General features: G+C 39.2%; 1 protein-coding gene across 1 annotated transcript in view; it reads left to right on the top strand.

The window, feature by feature from the left end:
• Positions 1 to 812: 812 nt before the first annotated feature.
• ASCC3 (activating signal cointegrator 1 complex subunit 3) overlaps positions 813 to 19,382 on the top strand; it is a 228,484-nt gene continuing 209,914 nt past the window's right edge. The window contains exons 1-3 of the mRNA XM_080938316.1: positions 813 to 975; positions 16,816 to 16,947; positions 18,451 to 18,601. Of these exons, the coding sequence (XP_080794442.1) occupies positions 16,858 to 16,947; positions 18,451 to 18,601 (241 nt within the window). The 5' untranslated portion in view covers positions 813 to 975; positions 16,816 to 16,857. The remainder of the gene's footprint in view (positions 976 to 16,815; positions 16,948 to 18,450; positions 18,602 to 19,382) is intronic.

Genomic DNA, 19,382 nt, shown 5'->3' with positions numbered 1-19,382 from the left:
GGAGGGAGGGAGGGAGGGAGGGAAGGAGGGAAGGAGGGAGAGACAGAGAAAGAGAGACAGAGAGACAGAGAGAGACAGAGAGGGAGAGAGACAGAGACAGAGACAGAAATTGTTTAATCAATTTTTACCAGATGTAAAGTCATAAAGATAGTCAACATCATCCTTTACATGCATATACAAACATATACATTACACACACAAAGAGAAAGAGGGGGGAGGGAGGGAGGGAGGGAAGAAAAAGGGAGAGGGGGGGGAGGGTTCTAGTGAGTTAATTAGGACAATACCACATCTGCATTCTTGCTCATCAGTTCAAAGTTAACAATGATTTGGGCTTTTTTTTTTTTTTTTTTAGGTTAGCTTTTCTAAATTTGCCTGTCGCACCGAGCGATCATCAGATGATTTGTTTTGATGGTCAGAAATAACTTTAGAAGTACTAAGTGGAGAAAGTACTCAGGGAAAACTCAGGGAAAACGAAACTTGAGCCTCCAGCAGGTGGGCGGGACCGTCTAGTAACCTCCGGACTCTGACTCACTTGTTCTGCCTAGGAAAGAATTAAGTCCTCTATGCAGTTACCAGAGCCAAGCAGGGATTGGGGAGGGGAAGAGGAGGCAGCGGGAATGTGTTGGCCGACCACTGAAACAGAACTGAAACCTGCAAGCGTAGACGACACCCGATCCCACCCCCTCATGGGCGGGGCTGAGGGCGGCCGGGTGCTGACGTGGCGACGTTGGCGTCGCGGCCGGTGACGTATGGCTGGCGCCCGCCCCGCCCCTCCTCGTCTCTCGGCGCGGGTGAGTGGGTTTGTGGGTCAGTGCCTGCTGGGTAGCCCTCGCGCACTAAGCTGTGACAGCGAGCGACCCCCGCCGGCCCGCGTGCTCCGCGGAGGAAGTCGGGGCTCAGCCCGTCGCTCCGCCGGAGTGAGTAGAGGAAGCAAATCTTCTGGAGGCCAGAGGCGCGTGTGGCGGCGGGGCTGAGGTGAGCTGGGGAGAGGGAGGGCGTGGGTGGCGGAGCCGGCGTGTGTTGTCGGGCGGGTCTCAGAGTCCGGAAGAGCACTGGTAAACCAAGCTGTCATCCCTCGGCTGCGCGTCCCCGGCCACCTAAGTTTGTAGGTGGGGGTTGGGGTGAAAACTCCAGCGGGATTGCCCACATGTCGTGGCCACAAGATCAGATTTTCTGTTCTATGCTTAACCTCCCACCCCCTTCTGTTTCAAATTCCTAGCAACATCGTTCTGAGCATAGCTTTTGGTAGGGAAATCTGTTGTGTTGGGTTTTCCCCCACAACACAGAGAAGTGACTGCATTGGGTTATGGAGTTGAGGATTGTAAGTTTAACAATCAGAGGACTCTAGAATGTTATTATTTTAAATAAAGAAGTGCCTATGCTAAGGAGGTGCTGTTGGTAGATGAAGTGGACTCCTGTATTTGTTTTCCTTTACTTTAAAAGAAAAGTGCAGTCTTTTCCGAGTTTGGTGTGTGTGGCATCACAAGTGCAGTCTAATTGCTACCTGTGGGGTTTGTTGTTGTTTGTTTGTGGGTTAAAATTAGATAGAATAGTCACAATATCTATCTTCATTCTATGTAGATTGATAAGCTGAAACATTTGTTTTCTGAGTTTGATTTTTCTCTCTTTTTAAAAAAGACTTATTTATTATATATAAGTACACTGTAGCTGTCTTCAGACACACCAGAAGAGGGCATCAGATCCCATTAGAGTTGGTTGTGAGCCACCATGTGGTTGCTGGGATTTGAACTCAGGACCTTTGGAAGAACAGTCAGTGCTTTTAATCACTGAGCCAACCCTTGATTTTTCTCAAGTTTGTAATTCAGCTTGAGTCTAGTCTTGACATGCTTTAGCTCTTGCTTTGTTTTTTTTGGGGGGGTGGTGGGGTGGTGGATATATTTATATTTCAAATGTTATCCCCTTTCCTGGTTTCCCCTTCATGAGCCCCCTATCCCACCCCCACCCCCTACTAATATGGGGTGACCCACTATCCACCAAGCCTCTCCCACCTCCCTGCTCTGACATTCCCCTACACTGGGACATCGAGCTTTGGCAGAACCAAGGCTTTCTCATTGATGCTCAACAAGGCCATTTTCTGCTACATGTGCAGCTGGAGCCATGGGTCCATCCATGTGTACTCTTTGGATAGTGGTTTAGTCCTTCAGAGTTCTAGTTGGTTGATATTGTTGTTCTTATGGGGTTTCAAACCCCTTCGGCTCCTTTAATCCTTTTTCTAACTCCTCTATTAAAGACCCTGTTCCTGCTCAGTTAAATGTGATGAGCATCTGCCTCTGTATTTGTCATGATCTGGTAGAGCCTCTTAGGAGACAGCTATATCAGGTTCCTGTCAGCATGCACTTCTTGGGATCAGCAATATTGTCTGGGTTTGGTCAGTTTCTAGATGGCTTTTGCTTCAGTCTCTGCTTCAAACTTTGTCTCCATGTTTTCTCCTGTGAATGTTTTTGTTACTCCTTCTAAGAAGGACTGAAGAATCTGCACCTTGGTCTTCCTTCTTTTTGAGCTTCACATGGTCTGTGAATTGTATCTTGGGTAGTCCGAGCTTTTGGGCTAATATCCACTTATCAGTGAGTGCATACTATGCATGTTTTTTTGTGATTGGGTTACCTCACTGTATTAGGGTTCTCTAGAGCCACAGAATTTATGAGTAGTCTATGTAGTAAGGGAATTTGTTGGTGACTTATAGTCTGTAGTCCAACTCCCAACAGTGGTCAACAGCTGCTGGGAATGGAAGTCTAAGGATCTAGTAGTTGCTCAGTCCCACAAGGCAAGCAGGTAAAAAGAGAGCCTTCCTTCCAATGTCCTTATGCTTGTCTCCAACAGAAAGTGTCCTAGATTAAAGGTGTGTACCACCACCCCTGGATTTGGGAGATTAAAGGTGTGTACCACCACCCCTGGATTTGGGACTTGCTTTGTCCCAGATGACCTTGAACTCAGAGATCTTGCCTTAGTGTCCTAAGATTTGTAGCCACTGTGCCTCAAGATCTTCATGCCAAGGTCCAGGTCAGAAACTTGTTTCTCCCAGCCTCAAGATCAGGATCACAGGTGAGCCTTCCAATTCTGGATTGTAGTTCATTCCAGATATAGTCAAGTTGACAACCAGGAATAGCCACTGCCCTCACTCAGGGTGGTACTTTTCAGTTCCACGCATTTGCCTAAGAATTACATAAAGTCATTGGCTTTTTTTTTTTTTAACAGTTTTATTATTATTTATTAACTACAGAAAGGAAATAGAACCAATCTAATTGTCCATCTACAAATGAAAATCATGTATATGGAACTGTGTAGAAGTATTAAATTCTCTTATTCATAAATAGGAATAAATGTACCTTTTGTGTTGATTTAGGAAACTTAATCATAAATTTCTACATGGTTTTCAAGAAGAAATTAACTTCATGGTGATAATCATCATACAAGAGTAATTCCAGACTTTTTCCAGTGTGATTTTTTTTTTTTTTTTAGTGACCCATATTTTTAGTTATGTACATATGTAGGTGCTTACAAGTGTGGATGCCTGAAGAGGCCAGGAGAGGGTGTTGCATCCGCTAGAGCTGGGTGTAGAGGGTAAGAACGTCTCCCGTAGGCTCATAGACCTGAATGCTTAATTATCAGGGAGAGGTACTACTTGAGACTAGGAAGTGTAGCTCTGTTGGAGTATGTATGGCCTTGCTGGAGGAATTATGTCAGTGTGAGTTGGCTTTGAGGTTACAAAAGTTCAGTCTAGACCCAGCGTCTAGCTCTCTTCCCGATGCCTGCAGATCTGGATGTAGAACTATCGGCTCCTTCTCCAGCAACATGTCTGCTTGTATGTTACCATTCTGCGTGCCATGATGATAATAGACTGAACCTCTGAAACTTTGAGCAAGTCCCAGTTACATGTCTTCTTTTATAAGAGATGTCATGGTTGATGTCTTCTTACAGCAGTAAGACACTGGAGTTAGCAGTAACTGTCTGCCTGATGGCATGCTAGGAGCTGAACTTGGGTGGTTTTTAACTACTGAGCCATCCCTCTGATCTGCTGATGAACGCTTTTAAAGGACCAAAGGCTTTTTATTTTTTTAATTGTTTTATTTATTTACATTCCAAATGTTGCTCCCCTTTCTGTTCCCCCCCATAAGAGTTCTTCACCTCATCCCCCTCTCCTTTGCTTCTGAGAGGGTGATTCCCCTTTTACACTCCCCCACCCCCCACATCCTTCTTCCCTGGGACATCAAGTCTCTCTCCCACTGAGGCCAGACAAGGCCTTCCTCTGCTACATATGTGCCAGAGGTCACAGACCAGCCCATGTTTGCTGCTTGCTTGGTTGGTGGCTTAGTCTCTGGGTGCTCCCAGGGATCTAGGTTAGTGATACTGTTGGTCTTCCTATGAGGTCGCCATCCCCTTCAGCTCCTTCAATCCTTCCCCTAACTCTTCCATTGGAGTCCCTGACCTCAATCCAGTCGTTGTCTGTAGATGTAGATCTGTCTCAGTGAGTGGCTGGTAGAGCCTCTCAGAGGACAACATTGCTGTAAGCACAACAATACAACAACTGATGCTGTAAGCATCAGGAATATTGTCAGGGTTTGGTCCCTCCCTCCTCCCCCATGAGCTGGATTAGTTACTGGGCCAGTTACTGGATGGCCGTTTCTTCAATCTGTGCCCCATTTTTGTCTCTGCATTTCTTTAAGACAGGAACAATTCTGGGTCAAAAAGTTTGAAGGTAGGTGTTCAGGTTTCATCTCTCCCACTGTTAGGCATTTTTGGTAAAGGTCAACCCCATTGAGTCCTGGGAGCCTCACATCCCGGTCTTTGGGACCTTCTGTAGGCTCTCCCTGTCTCCCACCCCTCACAGCTGCATATTTCTATTCATTCTCCTGGCCCTCTGAGCTTCTCTCCTGTCTCCTCCCCAATACCTGATTCTGTTCCCCCTTTCCCCTCCTCATACCCTCTGCCTCTTGTGATTATTTTGTTTCCCCTTCTAAGTGGGATTGAAGCATCCCTACTTGGGCCTTCTTGTCAAACTTTGTATGGTCTGTGGGTTATATCATGGGTATTCGGTACTTTTTGGCTAGTATCCACTTATCAGTATAGACAAAGTATGTTTTTTTGGGTCTGTGAATGTTCTTTGGGTCTCACTCAGCATGGTAATTTCTAGTTCCATGCATTTGCCTGGAAAAGTCATGATGTCCTTGTTTTTAATAGCTGAATCATAACTATTGTGTAGATGTACCACACTTTCACTATTCATTCTTTGGTTGAGGGACATCTGGGTTGTCCAAAAGCTTTTTCAAAATCATTAGTACTGTCTGTATCAGTGATTTTCCACATGTAGGCAGAAACCCCTCAGAGAAGGGGATTGCTGAAGATCATTATGAAGTAGCAATAAAAATAATTTTATGGTTAGGGAATCACAATATGAAGAACTGTACTAAAGGTTTGCAGCATTAGGAAGGCTGAGAACCACTGCTCTGTATTTTAGGGACTGATCTGGCAAGGAATAATGTAATAATCATCTTCAGACAGATTAATGGAAAGGCATCATTCACTAAGTATTTTTGAGTTTCTCTGCACAGGCCAGTAAATTGCATAAGGTAGTGTAGAACAGCAAGAACCATGGTACTTCTGCACTCCAGGGTTAAACTGGCATCCTGTGGCAAGAACTCTGCTGAGTTAGGCCTCCATCTTACAAAAAGATGAGTGAGCTTTAGTAGGTAGTTTGATGGTGTTCTAATTTAACTCATTTTTGAGAGCTATTGTGCTCATACAGTACTAAATGGTCAACTTTGGAAGAACATGGGTGAAATGCTTAATTCAGTGGGCATTTTGCCACGTTTTTATAGTGTTTTTATACACTTGACTGTAACCTTTTTCTTAGATCTCTCTCTTCCCTTTGTTTTGGTGATACACTTTACTCCTTACCCCTGGGACGATGGCCTTATGTTAAATCTTTATAGACCTTTTCCTCCTATTTATTCCTTGCAAGTTTGTTCTTCATTTTGTTCTCTTTTCTTACTCCACACATGTTAACTTGTAGATGATTTTTAAATATATTCCTATAGTTTTGTTAGTGAGTCACATATATCTTTTCCTAAAACCAGAACTCTCTCCTTAGCTCGACACCAGGATCTTCCTACTATTTCTACTTGAATGTTGTAAGACATATGTGCTGGTTAGTTTTCTGTCTTCTTGACACATTTAGATTCATATGGGAAGAGGGAACCTCAGTTGAGAAGATTGTGGGGCTTGTTCTTGGTAAATGATATGAGGACCCAGCCTCTGTGGACAGTGGTCCTGAATTGTGTAAGAGAGCATGCCGTGCAAGCCAGCAAACAGCTTTTCTTTGTGGTGCTTCTGCAATTCCTGTCCTTAGGTACCTGCCTTTTGTTCCTACCCTAACTTCCCTTGTGGTAAATAGGCTATAAGATGAAGTAATAAACCTACTCCTTTTTACCATAGAAAACATTTCCTGTTTAGGTTTGGTCATGATTTTAAATCATAGAAACAGAAAGCTAGGACAGCACTCAGATTAAAACAAAATCAACTGCTATGCTTTAGCGGGAAGAATTTACTGTATCTACCTGTTCTGTAAGTGCATAAGTTGGCCTTCTCTCTGCTTATCTCATCAACCGCAAATACAGTCACCTAATAAACTAAATAGATTTGACTTACATAATCACTTGGATTTAGCTGTCTTTCCCTAAATCCTTGCTGTTACTTTATGTCAGGAATTACCAGCATATATTTCATTAGATTTCTTCTGCAAAGGCTTTCTAATCTTTTGGTTTTCAGTCTTGCCTTTGTTAGATCCGTTCCTTCACTGTTCAAGTAAAAAAATTCTTTTTGGAGTCTTTTTTGGATCCATTATGATAGTTTCTAGATTTAACCATGTTAATATGTCTTTTCCGGAGTTTTATTCTGTCACACACCATTGTCATACAGTTTGCGGCTCACACTCTAGTATTATATTCCAGTTTCTTGAATGGAGCTTACCACATAGCTAGTTTGTTTCTCTCTTTACATTATTCAGGCATCAGCTTTGAACTCTTTTTTAAGAATTTTTTTTTTCCACAAAGATTTATTTATGAGTACATCGTAGCTGTCTTCAGACACACCAGAAGAGGGCATTGGATCCCATTACAGATGGTTATGTGAGCCACTAATATGGTTGCTGGGAATTGAACTCAAGTCCTCTGGAAGAGCAGTCAGTGTTCTTAACCACTGAGCCAACTCTCCAGCCCCAGCTTTAAACTCTCAAGTCTCCACCTTGACTTCTTTTAATGTTATGTTAAACACACCTACTCTGTTCTAGTGATTTTTATTACTACTTTGTATATCAGCTTTAAAAAAATATATTTATTTATTTATTTGATTGTGTTAGCTTGCTTAATTGGCTTTTTCCCCCCTTTAGACAGTAATTCACTAGGGTGGACATTTGATTTGCTCACCATAGTCTATAACCACTTTGGTATTCAAAGTGCAGTAAAAGTGCTAATGAAGAAATATCAACTAAATAAATTCCCACTATATCACTCCTGAGCACATAACCAGAAGACGGTATCTTAGTTTCATTCTTGTTCATTCAAGTTTATTTCTGCTCTAGTCATAAGAAAATTGAATCTGCTTAAATGTCCCTTAGGAGATGAATGGATAATGAAAATGTGGTTAGCACACATATATAATGGAATGTTAATCAGCTATAGAGTAAAATGAAATACAATTTATGGGAAAATGTGGAACTGGAAAATAATGTATTAAGTGAGTTAACTCAGGCTCAGACAAAGCATTATATTATCTCTCATGTGCATATCTGAGTTTTATATATGTATATTTATATGGGCAACTATATATATATATATATATATATATATATATATATATATATATATATATATATATATATATATATATAAAACATCTAAGGGAGACTTTTCGGGAGGGCAAGAGAAAACACAAGATGAAAAGGTTACCATAATGTTGAAGCGTGTAGACCATGGGAACTTTTGAAATTGGACTGAATGTAAGTTTTGTATTATGGTATGGTTACCAGCTTATATGGGCCAGGGAATGGAATGTGGCTGATGGTTTGGATAAGAATGGCCGCTATAGGCTCATAGAATGCTTGGTCACTAGGGAGTGGCACTATTAAGAGGTAGGCATTTTTGAATAAGTGTGGCCTGGTTGGAGGAATTGTGTCACTGTGGGCATGCTTAGGGTTTACAGAAACCTAAGCCAACTCTCTTCCTGCTGCCTCTGGATCTGGATGTAGAACTCTCAGCTGCCTCTCCAGCATCATGTCTGCCCATGTGCAGCCATGCTTCCTGCCATAATAATGGACCCCTGAAGTTGTAAGCAAGCCCAAATGAAATATTTTCCTTTGTAAGAATTTCCCTGGTTACGGTTTCTGTACAGCAATAGAACATTGACTAAAGCAAGGGATTTAAGTAGGGATAGGAGACAGAGCGACGTGGAAGAGGGTTGGACTCAGGGAGGGATGACCGAAACCAAGTATTTATGAAAATATATAAAAAGAAGGAATTAGAAAAGAATAAAATCTGACCACTAAACTGTTGTAGTTTCAGCATTTTAAGCAGCCATAGTTAGTTTGCATTTATTGCAGTTCATTGCAAGAAAGAGCTTTTCTGGGTGAGAATGGAGTATGGCATTTGGATATGACTGTTAATATACATATTTGGAAGAGAGTTGAGCTTAACAGTTACTGTAAGTTCCCCGTGAGGGCCTAAGACCCTAGTCATAGATTTTTGACTGGGTTTGCAGTATCTGTAGATCCAGCCTCAAATCTAGTCAGGTTAACTGATTACTGAAGTAAGTCATGTCACACATACATTTCAGCATCTGCTTAACTGAAAGAAAGGTAGGCACTCAGAGAAAGGAAGGTATACATCCAAATGTAGATGTAGGCTTACAAAAGTATCCACTTACTTGTCTTAGCAACTACGTACATATACAGTTTTGGTGACTTGTGAAATTAAGTTGTTCAAAGGATTTCTATTGAACATTCTTGTTTGTAGAGTTCATGGGGTAGTTGTTGTGGTGCATTGGGTAGGTTTCAGGGGTGGCAGAGGTGGGTTAAGACATCTTTTACTGTGAATGTAAAGACTACTGTATTGGCTTTCTTGAACGATTTCTAGAATCAGGCTTACAGCGGTGAAAGGAAGGCTATACTTAGTCATATGCTAGTATTTATGTATGACTCATGCCTATTTTAACATTATCATTTGTGAAGTTTTTATAAGGAACAGCATTGTCATTATACAGGCAACCTGTATCATCAGGTAGATCCTAATGCCAAGCACAGAAGCACATTGAAATCTTAATATTTTTAATAGATTTATTTTAATTATGCATAGCTGCGTGTGACTGTGTGGTATGTGCATGAGAGTAATGTGGATCCTTAGGTGTTGGCTCCTCTGGAGCTGGAGTTACAGTTGGTTGTGAGCTACCTATCAATTGGGAACCAGTAAGTGTTCTTAACAACTAAGCCATCTCTCCACCCCAGAACTTTAATAAGGTCTCTCATTTGCAGCCTTTCAACCTCTTCTGTCCAGTTGGTGTTTGGGCTCCTGGGAAATCTGGCTGTCTAATCACTTACTCATTTTGGGACTTTCTACTATGCCATCACATTAGCATAGACTTAGCGTGTTAATGAGTACCAGGAGGAATTTCTGTGACAGCACAGGATTGTTGGTTATCTGTACCTAGGGATCAGAGACAAACAGAATATTTCTAGCTACAGCACAAAGGACACTGTGGTAATATAGGGAATAAGTGATGGCTGAGAAGTGGGTAGATTCAGGGTATATTGAAGGTAGAACTGGGAAAATAATCTGGTTAATGGAGCGGAGCCCAGCAGTTTATTTAGCATGAGGAAAAGGCAGAGTAGGTTTGAGGTTATTAGTGAGGGACTACAGGAGGTGATTATTAGTGACAGGATTTGACATTTTAACTTAGACATGTGTCAGAGGGCAGTGAGCTATGAAAATGGGGTACAATGTAAGCACAGGTGGAGATACGAATTCGAAATTCACATTTGAGGACTGAATAGGAGGAGCTGGGAAGTGAGTACAGATTGAAGTCTGAGCAGTGAGTATGTTTAAAGGAGAGTGAGAACAGTGAACAGCAGGGAAAAACCCAAAAGATACTAGTCCCCATGATGCCAAGTGAAGCTTGGTCCGAAACTTGGAAGTGGGCGGACCGAGAACTAACACTATCCTTGGCAATGTTGAGACAGTCTGCTACCTTGATAGCTCTTTTTGTAAGGGCTGCTAGAAGTCTAATATTCCTGTAGTTGGGTTTGCAGAAAAGCAGCTAAAGACTTTTGTGGGGTCAGCAAAGGTCTTAAACTGTGGGGATCACTCTATTTGTCAGGCCTTGCACATGGTCTAATGAAGAAAATATTATCAAAGAGAGTGCTACATTCCAGCAATTTGTTATTATAGCTCTTTATTTTCAGGATTTAAATACACTTTTAATGAATAGATAAAACAGTCACCAGGTACATCTTCTTTTCTTGAATGCATTAATGAATAGATAAAACTATCACCAGGTACATCTTTATCATGTTATATAGGATTGAATTTAGAACTTTGCTCATGTTTGGCTAGCACTGTACCAGTGAGCTATTAAGCCTCAGATGCACATAAGTTCACTGTAGCTGTCTTCAGACACACCAGAAGAGGGCATCAGATCCCATTACAGATGGTTGTAAGCCACCATGTGGTTGCTGGGAATTGAGCTCAAGATCTCTGGAAGAGCAGCCAGTGCTCTTAACCACTCTCTGCCATCTCTCCACCCCTCAGATGTATTTTTAATTAAATTTCTTTCATACTATATAGTTTGATTATATTTTCTCTCTCAGTTCCTCCCAGATCCTCCACAGCTGTCTACTCATCCAACTTCATATTCTTACTCTCAAAAAACAACAATCAAAGTAAAACAAAACAAAGCAGGTAAGCCAAAAATTATTTTAAAGAGTAGTGCTTGATTGAAAATTAGATCAGCAAATATTTGGTAACACTTGGTTTTAAGATTTCCATGAGGATTAGTTACTGTTTTCCTTGACAAGATTGCCATCTTTTGGATACTCATTTATCATGCTACCTTCCATGAGCTCAGTTTTTATTTTGCTTTCCTCCCCGACCCATGTCTACCTACCTCTCTCTCTCTCTCTCTCTCTCTCTCTCTCTCTCTCTTTCTCCAGCCCCATTTAAATTTTTAGTAAGTTGGTACTTTTGAAAAATGGAGATTTCTTACGGATTATTATTACTTTAAATTAAGAAGACATAGTCTATTATATACTCGCGACTTTTCAAATACTATGTTCAGAACTTACAAGTTACCTGACACTGAGTTTGATATTTTCATAAGCAGTATCTCTTATAAGTTTTGTTTATGTGAAATTTTATTTTGAAGCCTCCCAAGAAATGGGAGTTTTTAGAAATAATGTAACATAGTCTCCTAATATATTTAACAAATACTACGTTTTATCTCGATTTGTATTATATTTTTTCTTATTGAAATACAGCAGTTTTTCCTGTCACCTTTTTCTGTCTTGTAGTTTGCTACCTTGAAAGTAGCATTTCTGTGACAGTGTAAACCAAGTATAAAACGGGATTGATGGAGAGCCTGGCGCTGATTAACTTGGAAAGGCTTGGCTAGAATGACAGATGCCTTCTTTCTATAAAAGTACTATTCTTTTCTAAAGACAGGGTCTGTATCATGTTGGCTCTTCTGGAGCCTACAGTGTAGACCAGGCTGCCCTGGAACTCACAAGAGATCCACTTGCCTGTTTCCCAAGTGCTGGGATTAGAAGGTTGTGCCACCATGCCAAGTTCATAGTTTGCAGTTCATTAATTATGTAATCTGTGCTTTGTGGAAAATGTAAATTGTGAAAACTATTGTCTGATATGTATAACGTCATCTTTATTTAAAAAAATCAAATATAATATTAATATATGAACTGTAAAAACTGTTAACTAATATTTTTAGAGGAATAACTGACATTACTATAAAAGTTTTTAAAGATCTTTTTTATAAATTTATTTAAACAACAATATGATCATTTAACATATATAACGGCTTTTAAAGTATGATGGGTTTTTCCAGTACTTTTAAAGTGTTACTTATGCATGAATGGCAAAATCTGGTTTTGCTTCCAATTGGCTTAATTTTAATTTATTTCTAAGAAAAATGGCTCAAGAATTAAAATTTTAAGCAAGAATAAAAAGTAGGGGTTTGGTCCTTTCAAACATAGTTCAGTTTTGAAAATGAATTGGATTGAATGTGGTAGGAACTGACATTTCAGCTCAGAACGAGGCACAGAATTAACAGGGTGTGATTTAGGAATCATGATTTAAGAATAAGTTGACCTTGTTGTAAATAGATTATTGTAAGTTATAAATGCTGAGACAGTCAGCTTAGGCCAGCATGCTAAATAATGGTTATGTACTTTCAGGCATATTAAGAAAGGTACGCACTTAATGTATTACAGTAGTAGTACATTTATTCATTTAGTTGCCTGACTTTATGCCACTGTGAATTTGTATGTATCATGTGCATGCAGGTCCCCAAGGACAGAAGAGGGCATTCGAACCCTAGGAACTGGAGTTACAGGCATTTGTGAGCTACCTGTTTTGAGTGTTAGAAGCTGAGCCTTGAGTCTTCTGCAAAAATAGTACTCTTAACGAGTCATTTTGCTAGCTCTTCATTTATTTGTATCTGAGACATAGGCACAGATTCCATCAGTTGCCACCAAGTATGTGCTAGCTTCATTTACATGTTACTATTAAGATGATTTAAAAATATCCACCATTATCCATTTTGCAATAATGAGTAATGATTAAGGACAGTACAACCTTTTATGAATATTTTTTTGTATTCAGAGAAAATGCTTTCTAATTGTAGAGCTCATATGGGGAATAGAGAGATGTTCCAAACTTCCTTTAATTCCCATCTAAACCTGTTCCTAGAACATCTCTAGAGTACACACACACACACACACACACACACACACACACACACACACACACACACACACACGTTTCTTTAATTCGCTTAATGAAATTCTTAGCTCCATGACTTGCCTGAGTCTGCTAACCTAGGCCTAGTCCTGGAAGCTTCCAGCCTCTGTACAATCTAATCTAAGCCTAGAATGTTTTCTGCATCTGAGACTTACTGTTGCATAGGCTCGCTCTTTCTAGCTCTTTCTGAGCTCTGGCTGGCTGGTTCAACTCAGCTGTTTTGGCTCAAACTCCTCTGCAGTCTTGACTGATTCTCTCAGTTTCTTACTGAACTGAGCTGCTTGATTTCGTACTAACTTTGGAAATATGTTCTGGTCTTTTGGCTCCTTCTGTTTCATTCTCTGGCTCATTCTGTCTTCACCTGTGTCTAGCTTGTTCTTTCTTCAACCTGTCTCTGTAAAATTCTCCTGGTAAAACTGCCTCTTTTCTTTCACACTATACCTCCTATAGCTTCCCTTTGCTCTTCTTAAGAGAATCGGGCATTGCCTTTTCTGTCAAATCATTCTCTGGTTCTTTGCTTTGTCTATCTTTTAGTTTGAAATCACTTTCAAACATGGCTGCTTCCTTCTATAAACTAACTTTACTTTTATTGTTTAGGATTAAAGACTTGTACTATGGGCCTGTCTATCCTGCCAGAGTGATTAAAGATGTTATGTATGCTAAAGGCCAAGCCAAGCTACAACTAGAAACAGGTTTTTCAGTAAATAACACAGTAAATAAAGGTAATAATCTGTTCCTTTGTTTTCTGAATTCTCCACATTTCAAATGTGTATCCTTACTTGATTGGGAACTGTTTAAGAACAGTTGCTTCTTGCTTAAGAGAGTGGGATCTGCTGTCAGTTTGTTAGATAAAAATTATGAATAATTAAAATTACCCCTGAAATGTTAGTACAGCACACTGTCAGTGCACCATGCACAGATGTGTTTTTCCTCTAGATTTGAGGTGAACTTCAGGTGAAAAAAATGGTTTGTGTTTAATGGCTGTGTTATGGCTTTGTTGTTTATTTTTTGAAGGCATAGATATTAAACATTGAAGCCATAGATGAAAGTGATGATTAAAGAAGACTTAAGGAATCAGCAGATTCCATTGAAGTTTTCCATCAGTATAGTTGAAACAGCCTTATTATATTAAAAAATGTGCATGTGTGAGTGCCTGCATGTATATATGTATGTACACCACTAGTGTGTCTGGTGCCCACAGAAGGAATTAGAAGGCATCAGATACCAGGAAATGCTAGCTGTCGTGTGACCTCTGAAACCAAACCTGGGTCCTCTGCAAGAGCAGCAAGTATTCTCAATCACTGCAACATCTTTACACTTCCTAGAAAGTTTACCAGTTTGTCTTCTTTGGTAGGATTTTTCTAGATTTGTAAATTAGGATAAAAGTCAGTAAAAATTTTCAGTACTTTAAAAGTAAGAACAGGTAATTTCAGGTTAGTACCTGTTAGATTGGTCAAAACCATGGAAGTTGTGATCCAAAGTACACCATTTGTCTATAAGACTACACTGAGCATATTGCACACATTATGTATTTACTGTCTTGATACTTGGATTTTGAAAGTACTTGGTTATAAGGTAAGGAGCAGGTTCTGAGAATATGTTCAGTTTAATGTCAGAGCCTTCTTGGAAGAGTTCTGGCTTTTGTTATCTGGAAAAGAATGCATCTAGCATCTGGCATTCTCTTAGTTTTGGTTTAAGCTTCGGTTTCTGAAGGCATTCTTTGTATGCCTTGCTTTCCTACTGATATTATGTATAGTTAAGTCACTCATTGGTAGAACCGAGGGGAAAATGTTCAAGATTCTTTCAGTACAATTTAATCTTCTTAGGAAGTACAGTTGAGAAAGGCTAGTAGGAGACAAATTGAATCTAAATTGAGGCTATTGATTTATTACTAGATGAATTTTTGGTGGTGGGAGGTCAGTTTAGACATGAGCATACATTGAATTTAAGAGCATAGGGCACTGTATCTTAAGACTGTCATTTTTAAAGTATGGTGGGGGGTTGCTTTATCATTTGCGAAGATGCTGGGAATACATCTCAGGGCCCTGCCATCTGACCATGCAGATAACTGGGAATAAGGAGATTGTGGGTCTCAGTAGTTTATATTTCATAGAACCCTCAGCACTGGGTTTGTTTTCCAGCACCTATAGCTTACAACCTCTGTCACTTCAGTCCCACAGGACCCATGCCCTCTTCTGGCCTTAATAGACTTGTGGTTCATAGGCATACATGGAAAACATCCATGGATATAAAAATAATAATGAATATAAATAAAAACATCCTTTAGGTGACTAATGCACAATAAAGTTTGAAAATATATATGTTGTTAACTAACTCTTGATTTACTTATTTTTCCCTTTCAAATATTTCAAAAATATGTTACTCAGTCTTTGAAACATACAAAAATTACTCTCAGAATTGCCTTTAGACAGGAGATTGTGATGCAGAACCTCAACACAGAAGACTGAGATTAACATATGAAAGAAAATATTTGCCAGGAATGCTGTAACTTAGCCTCAGCTGGCACAGAGCCCATAGAACATACGGGAGAAAGCCTGAGAAATCTAACATCTTAAACAATCTTTTTACATTTTATTTTGTGTGTGTGCACTTGCGCACACACGCACACAGATGTTTGCCATATATATATATATGAAGGGACAGTTGGTTCTTTCCACCATGTGGGTGGGCTCCAGGGATCCAACTCAGGTCGTTTGCCTTAGCAACAAACATCCTCTCTACTACCTAGGTTGTTGGCCTGCCTTTGAGTTTCTAATCTTTCTCTTAGGTTTGGTCTGCTTCCTTTGAGTTTCTAATCTTTCTCTTAGGTCTGGTCTCCTTCCTCTGCAAATTTATTCATTCTTTTTTTTATTGGTTGTTTTATTTATGTACATTTCAAATGTTATCCCTCTTCCCAGGTTTTCCTCCATAAGCCCCCATCCCCTCCTTTCTCCCTCTGCCTCTATGAGGGTGCTCTCCCACCTGTCCACCCACTCTTGCTTCAGTGGCCTAGTGTTCCCCTACCTTGGGTCATCAAGCCTCCAAAGGACCAAGGGGCTCCCCTCCCAGTGATTCCATATAAGGCCATCCTCTGCTACATGTGCAGTTGGAGCCATGGGGCCCTGTGAACTGGTTGGGGTGGTTGGCTTCTATGGCTGTCTTGCTGTCTCTGTCCACGCTTCTGTGCTATACAACAGGGTCATGGAAGTCCTGCACTTGCTCAAGGAACTGATTTTCCACCATGTTAATCTTACATTAAGTGCTCGCCTGTCTGTATTTCCAATGGGTAGCTGAACCTTGAAGTCCTTTAGTTAGAAAGTTGATTTACAAAAGTCATTTTACTTTTCCTATTGAAATTCTGTTTATTTCTTTAGCTATTCTAGCACTTTCTCATTCATCTTTATGCAGTCTTGTATGTTTTTAATAGTTTGCATTTTGTCTCTGACTTATAATTTACTTATATTTGTTTCATTCTTTTTTTAACACATTAGCTGTTAAGAGCTTTTGTATATTAGCTGTCTTTTGTTACTGTTTAGAATCTTTTGTTTGTTTAAGTCTCTTCTGTCATTTGCTTTAAAGTCTGTTTTGTCTGATGTGGTATATTTTATATAGTTTCTAGCACTTTTGGTTATTATTTCCTGGGAGGTTTTATTCTTTACTTAAGAAACCAGTATAGGAAGTAAGTGCTCTTGGAGCCTTTTTTTCTTGTGTAGGTCAGTTTGTTGAGTTTGATTATCTGTGTCATTTCTAAACAGATAAATATCATTGTGTTTTGTTTCAGTTTCGAGTTTCTTGTTTCTATGGATCACTGACTGAGTAATAAATGGCTTTACCTCGGCTCACAGGAGCCTTGCGCTCCTTTTCAAATGTCACCAAGCAAGATAATTACAGTGAAGAAGTAGCTGACTTAAAGGTAAAAGTTTTTAGGTTAAAACTATTAAAAACAAAGAGTGTGGGTGAATATTTGACATTTCTTTTTAGTTGTATGCTTTTAAGATGGAAGTTTTATCTTTTTCTCTGTCTTGAAAAGGGGATTGAGTATACTGATGTTTTCACAAGACTGTAAGTACCTGTGACTGTTATCGAAGGGAATAATCCAATATAGGCCTTTATGCTTTCAGTTCATTAGGCCTCTGCCACAGCTAATTTTGTGATTTAGTTTACATTTATTTTGAGTCAGCTGGGCACCTCTTTAGGTCTCCTGTTAAGTTCTTCACACATAAATAGAAACACTTAACATAGGACATATGAATACTAATTTTAACTTCATAGTTGGTCTCATAGTTGACTTGTTTATATGACTGATAAGAGGACATTCATAGCTTTAAAAAGTTAATTGTAAGGCCTTTTTATAATCATATCTTTAGAAATACGTACTAGTAATAAAACCTTACGGAATTCCAGGTCCTTGTCACTGTAGTGTAACTGACTGACAGTGACTATGATGTGGACTAATTTCCTTACATGATTCAGTTTTATAATTTAAAAGCATAAAGACTACCAGCCCCAATGTCATTACATTTATTACTGTAGGCTTTTAAGTACATTTTGCTTCATGAAGACGGAAATGGCATGCATAATGAGCTTTATTTTAGTGAGATGTTCAATCACAGGAAATGCCCGTCTTATACTCAAGTAGGATGAGTAACATGACTCATTGTATCTGTCTATGTACGCCACTATGGCCAGTCTGTTTCAGATGTACAGTTTCCTTCTCTTTTCTCCACCCAGACTGCCTGACCTCATTTACATTAGAAAATTGAAGCAGGGAAGTAATGAATACTGAGCGTTGTCAGTATAAGCAAAAGAAAAGTTTCAGTTCTATGTCTGACTCGCTTTATTTTGTTAGATTCCTTCATGACTTTAATCTGTGGATCAAACAGGGATCTAACAGTGACATTTTTATTGTATTCGGTAATCAACTCTTGAGTAGGGAATATTTATAGTTTTAAGAAAAGAGTGTATATAGAAAAGAGTCTGTGTCTAACCTTTAGTCCAGGGTCATATTCTGAAAACAATATTGTTTAAATGTGATGAACTGATTAATCAGGGGCCCTAGTAGTCTTTAAATGCCTTTTGTCAAAATGTATTTTTATGAACATTATAAATTGTTAAAAACAAGCAGTTAGAAAAAGGAAAGGAACGTGTGGGTTGTTTACATGTTATCTTTGGAATCTTGAACATTCTCCTTTGCTATATGAATGCTATATAATTAAAACATGCCTTACTCTAAGACATTTTTTCTTCCTATGAAGTTACATTTAAATTCAGTTCCTTCTGAGAATAATTAGTGTCTGAATAGACAACTTTGAATTCTGGGGAGTGCAGAAGTGACTTGTAATGCAAATTATACATGATGGATTGGAGGAAAACTTTAAGTAACCAGAATTTTTCTATATTATACTTTATTTTTCAGCTGAAGCGATCCAAACTTCATGAACAAGTTTTAGATTTTGGCCTTACATGGAAGAAGATAGTGAAATTTTTGAATGAAAACCTAGAGAAGAATAAAATGCAAACTATAAATGAAGACTTAAAAGATATACTACAAGCTGCAAAACAAATCGGTATAGTCTTTTAAAAAATCAAGAAGGTTCTCTATTCCTTATACGCTATGTATTAATAGTATATGATCAAAGGCTGCAGTGTTCTGGTAAATGTTTACAATTGTGGAAGGTGCTCTTATCTTTTAATGAACTTAGGATAGTGTGGCAGGGTTAGAAGTAAATAACCAACTCTGCACAACTAATAACGCCAATGAACGTTGATAGTTGGGTTTCTCAGCAGGAGGCCACCTAGTGTACGAGTGAACAGTGGGGTAGAACGCAGTGCAGCAAAACTGGGTTTGTGGGAGGCTCGGAGGAGAGGTCAGTGTGAGCACATTTATGATAGCCTTTGACAAAGCCACACTGGGTTTTAAGAATATTGAAAAAAAATATTAGTAAACATAGAAAATGAGTTGATTTAATCCTCCTGCCTTTATTATCTTCATTTATAAAATACTGATTTTATTTTATTAGCTCCTTTATAATAATACTTCAGAATACTTAGTGAAAAAAACAAATGGAAATTGGGGTTTACTAAGTACCACAAGGAAATTTTTGTTTTATTACATTAAAAAACTAAGATATATTTAGATTATTTGCCCAGGTACCACTGCTCACAAGTCATACAAACAAACAAGAGTTGAGGTGGCAAACAGGATTTGTGCAGTAGTGATAGAAAGTAGACTACAGAAGTCAAGAATGGCGTGCAGAGGGGCCAAAAGAATCTGCACTACACAGTGTCTCTAAATGCATGACTTCCTCAGGGCAGAGTAAAGCACTTGACTTTAACAGGACAGTAAAG

Source organism: Micromys minutus (assembly GCF_963924665.1).
Source record: "Micromys minutus genome assembly, chromosome: 25".
NCBI lineage: Eukaryota > Metazoa > Chordata > Mammalia > Rodentia > Muridae > Micromys > Micromys minutus.
Note: the sequence above shows the minus strand (reverse complement) of the source record. Positions and strands in the feature narration are given on the sequence as shown.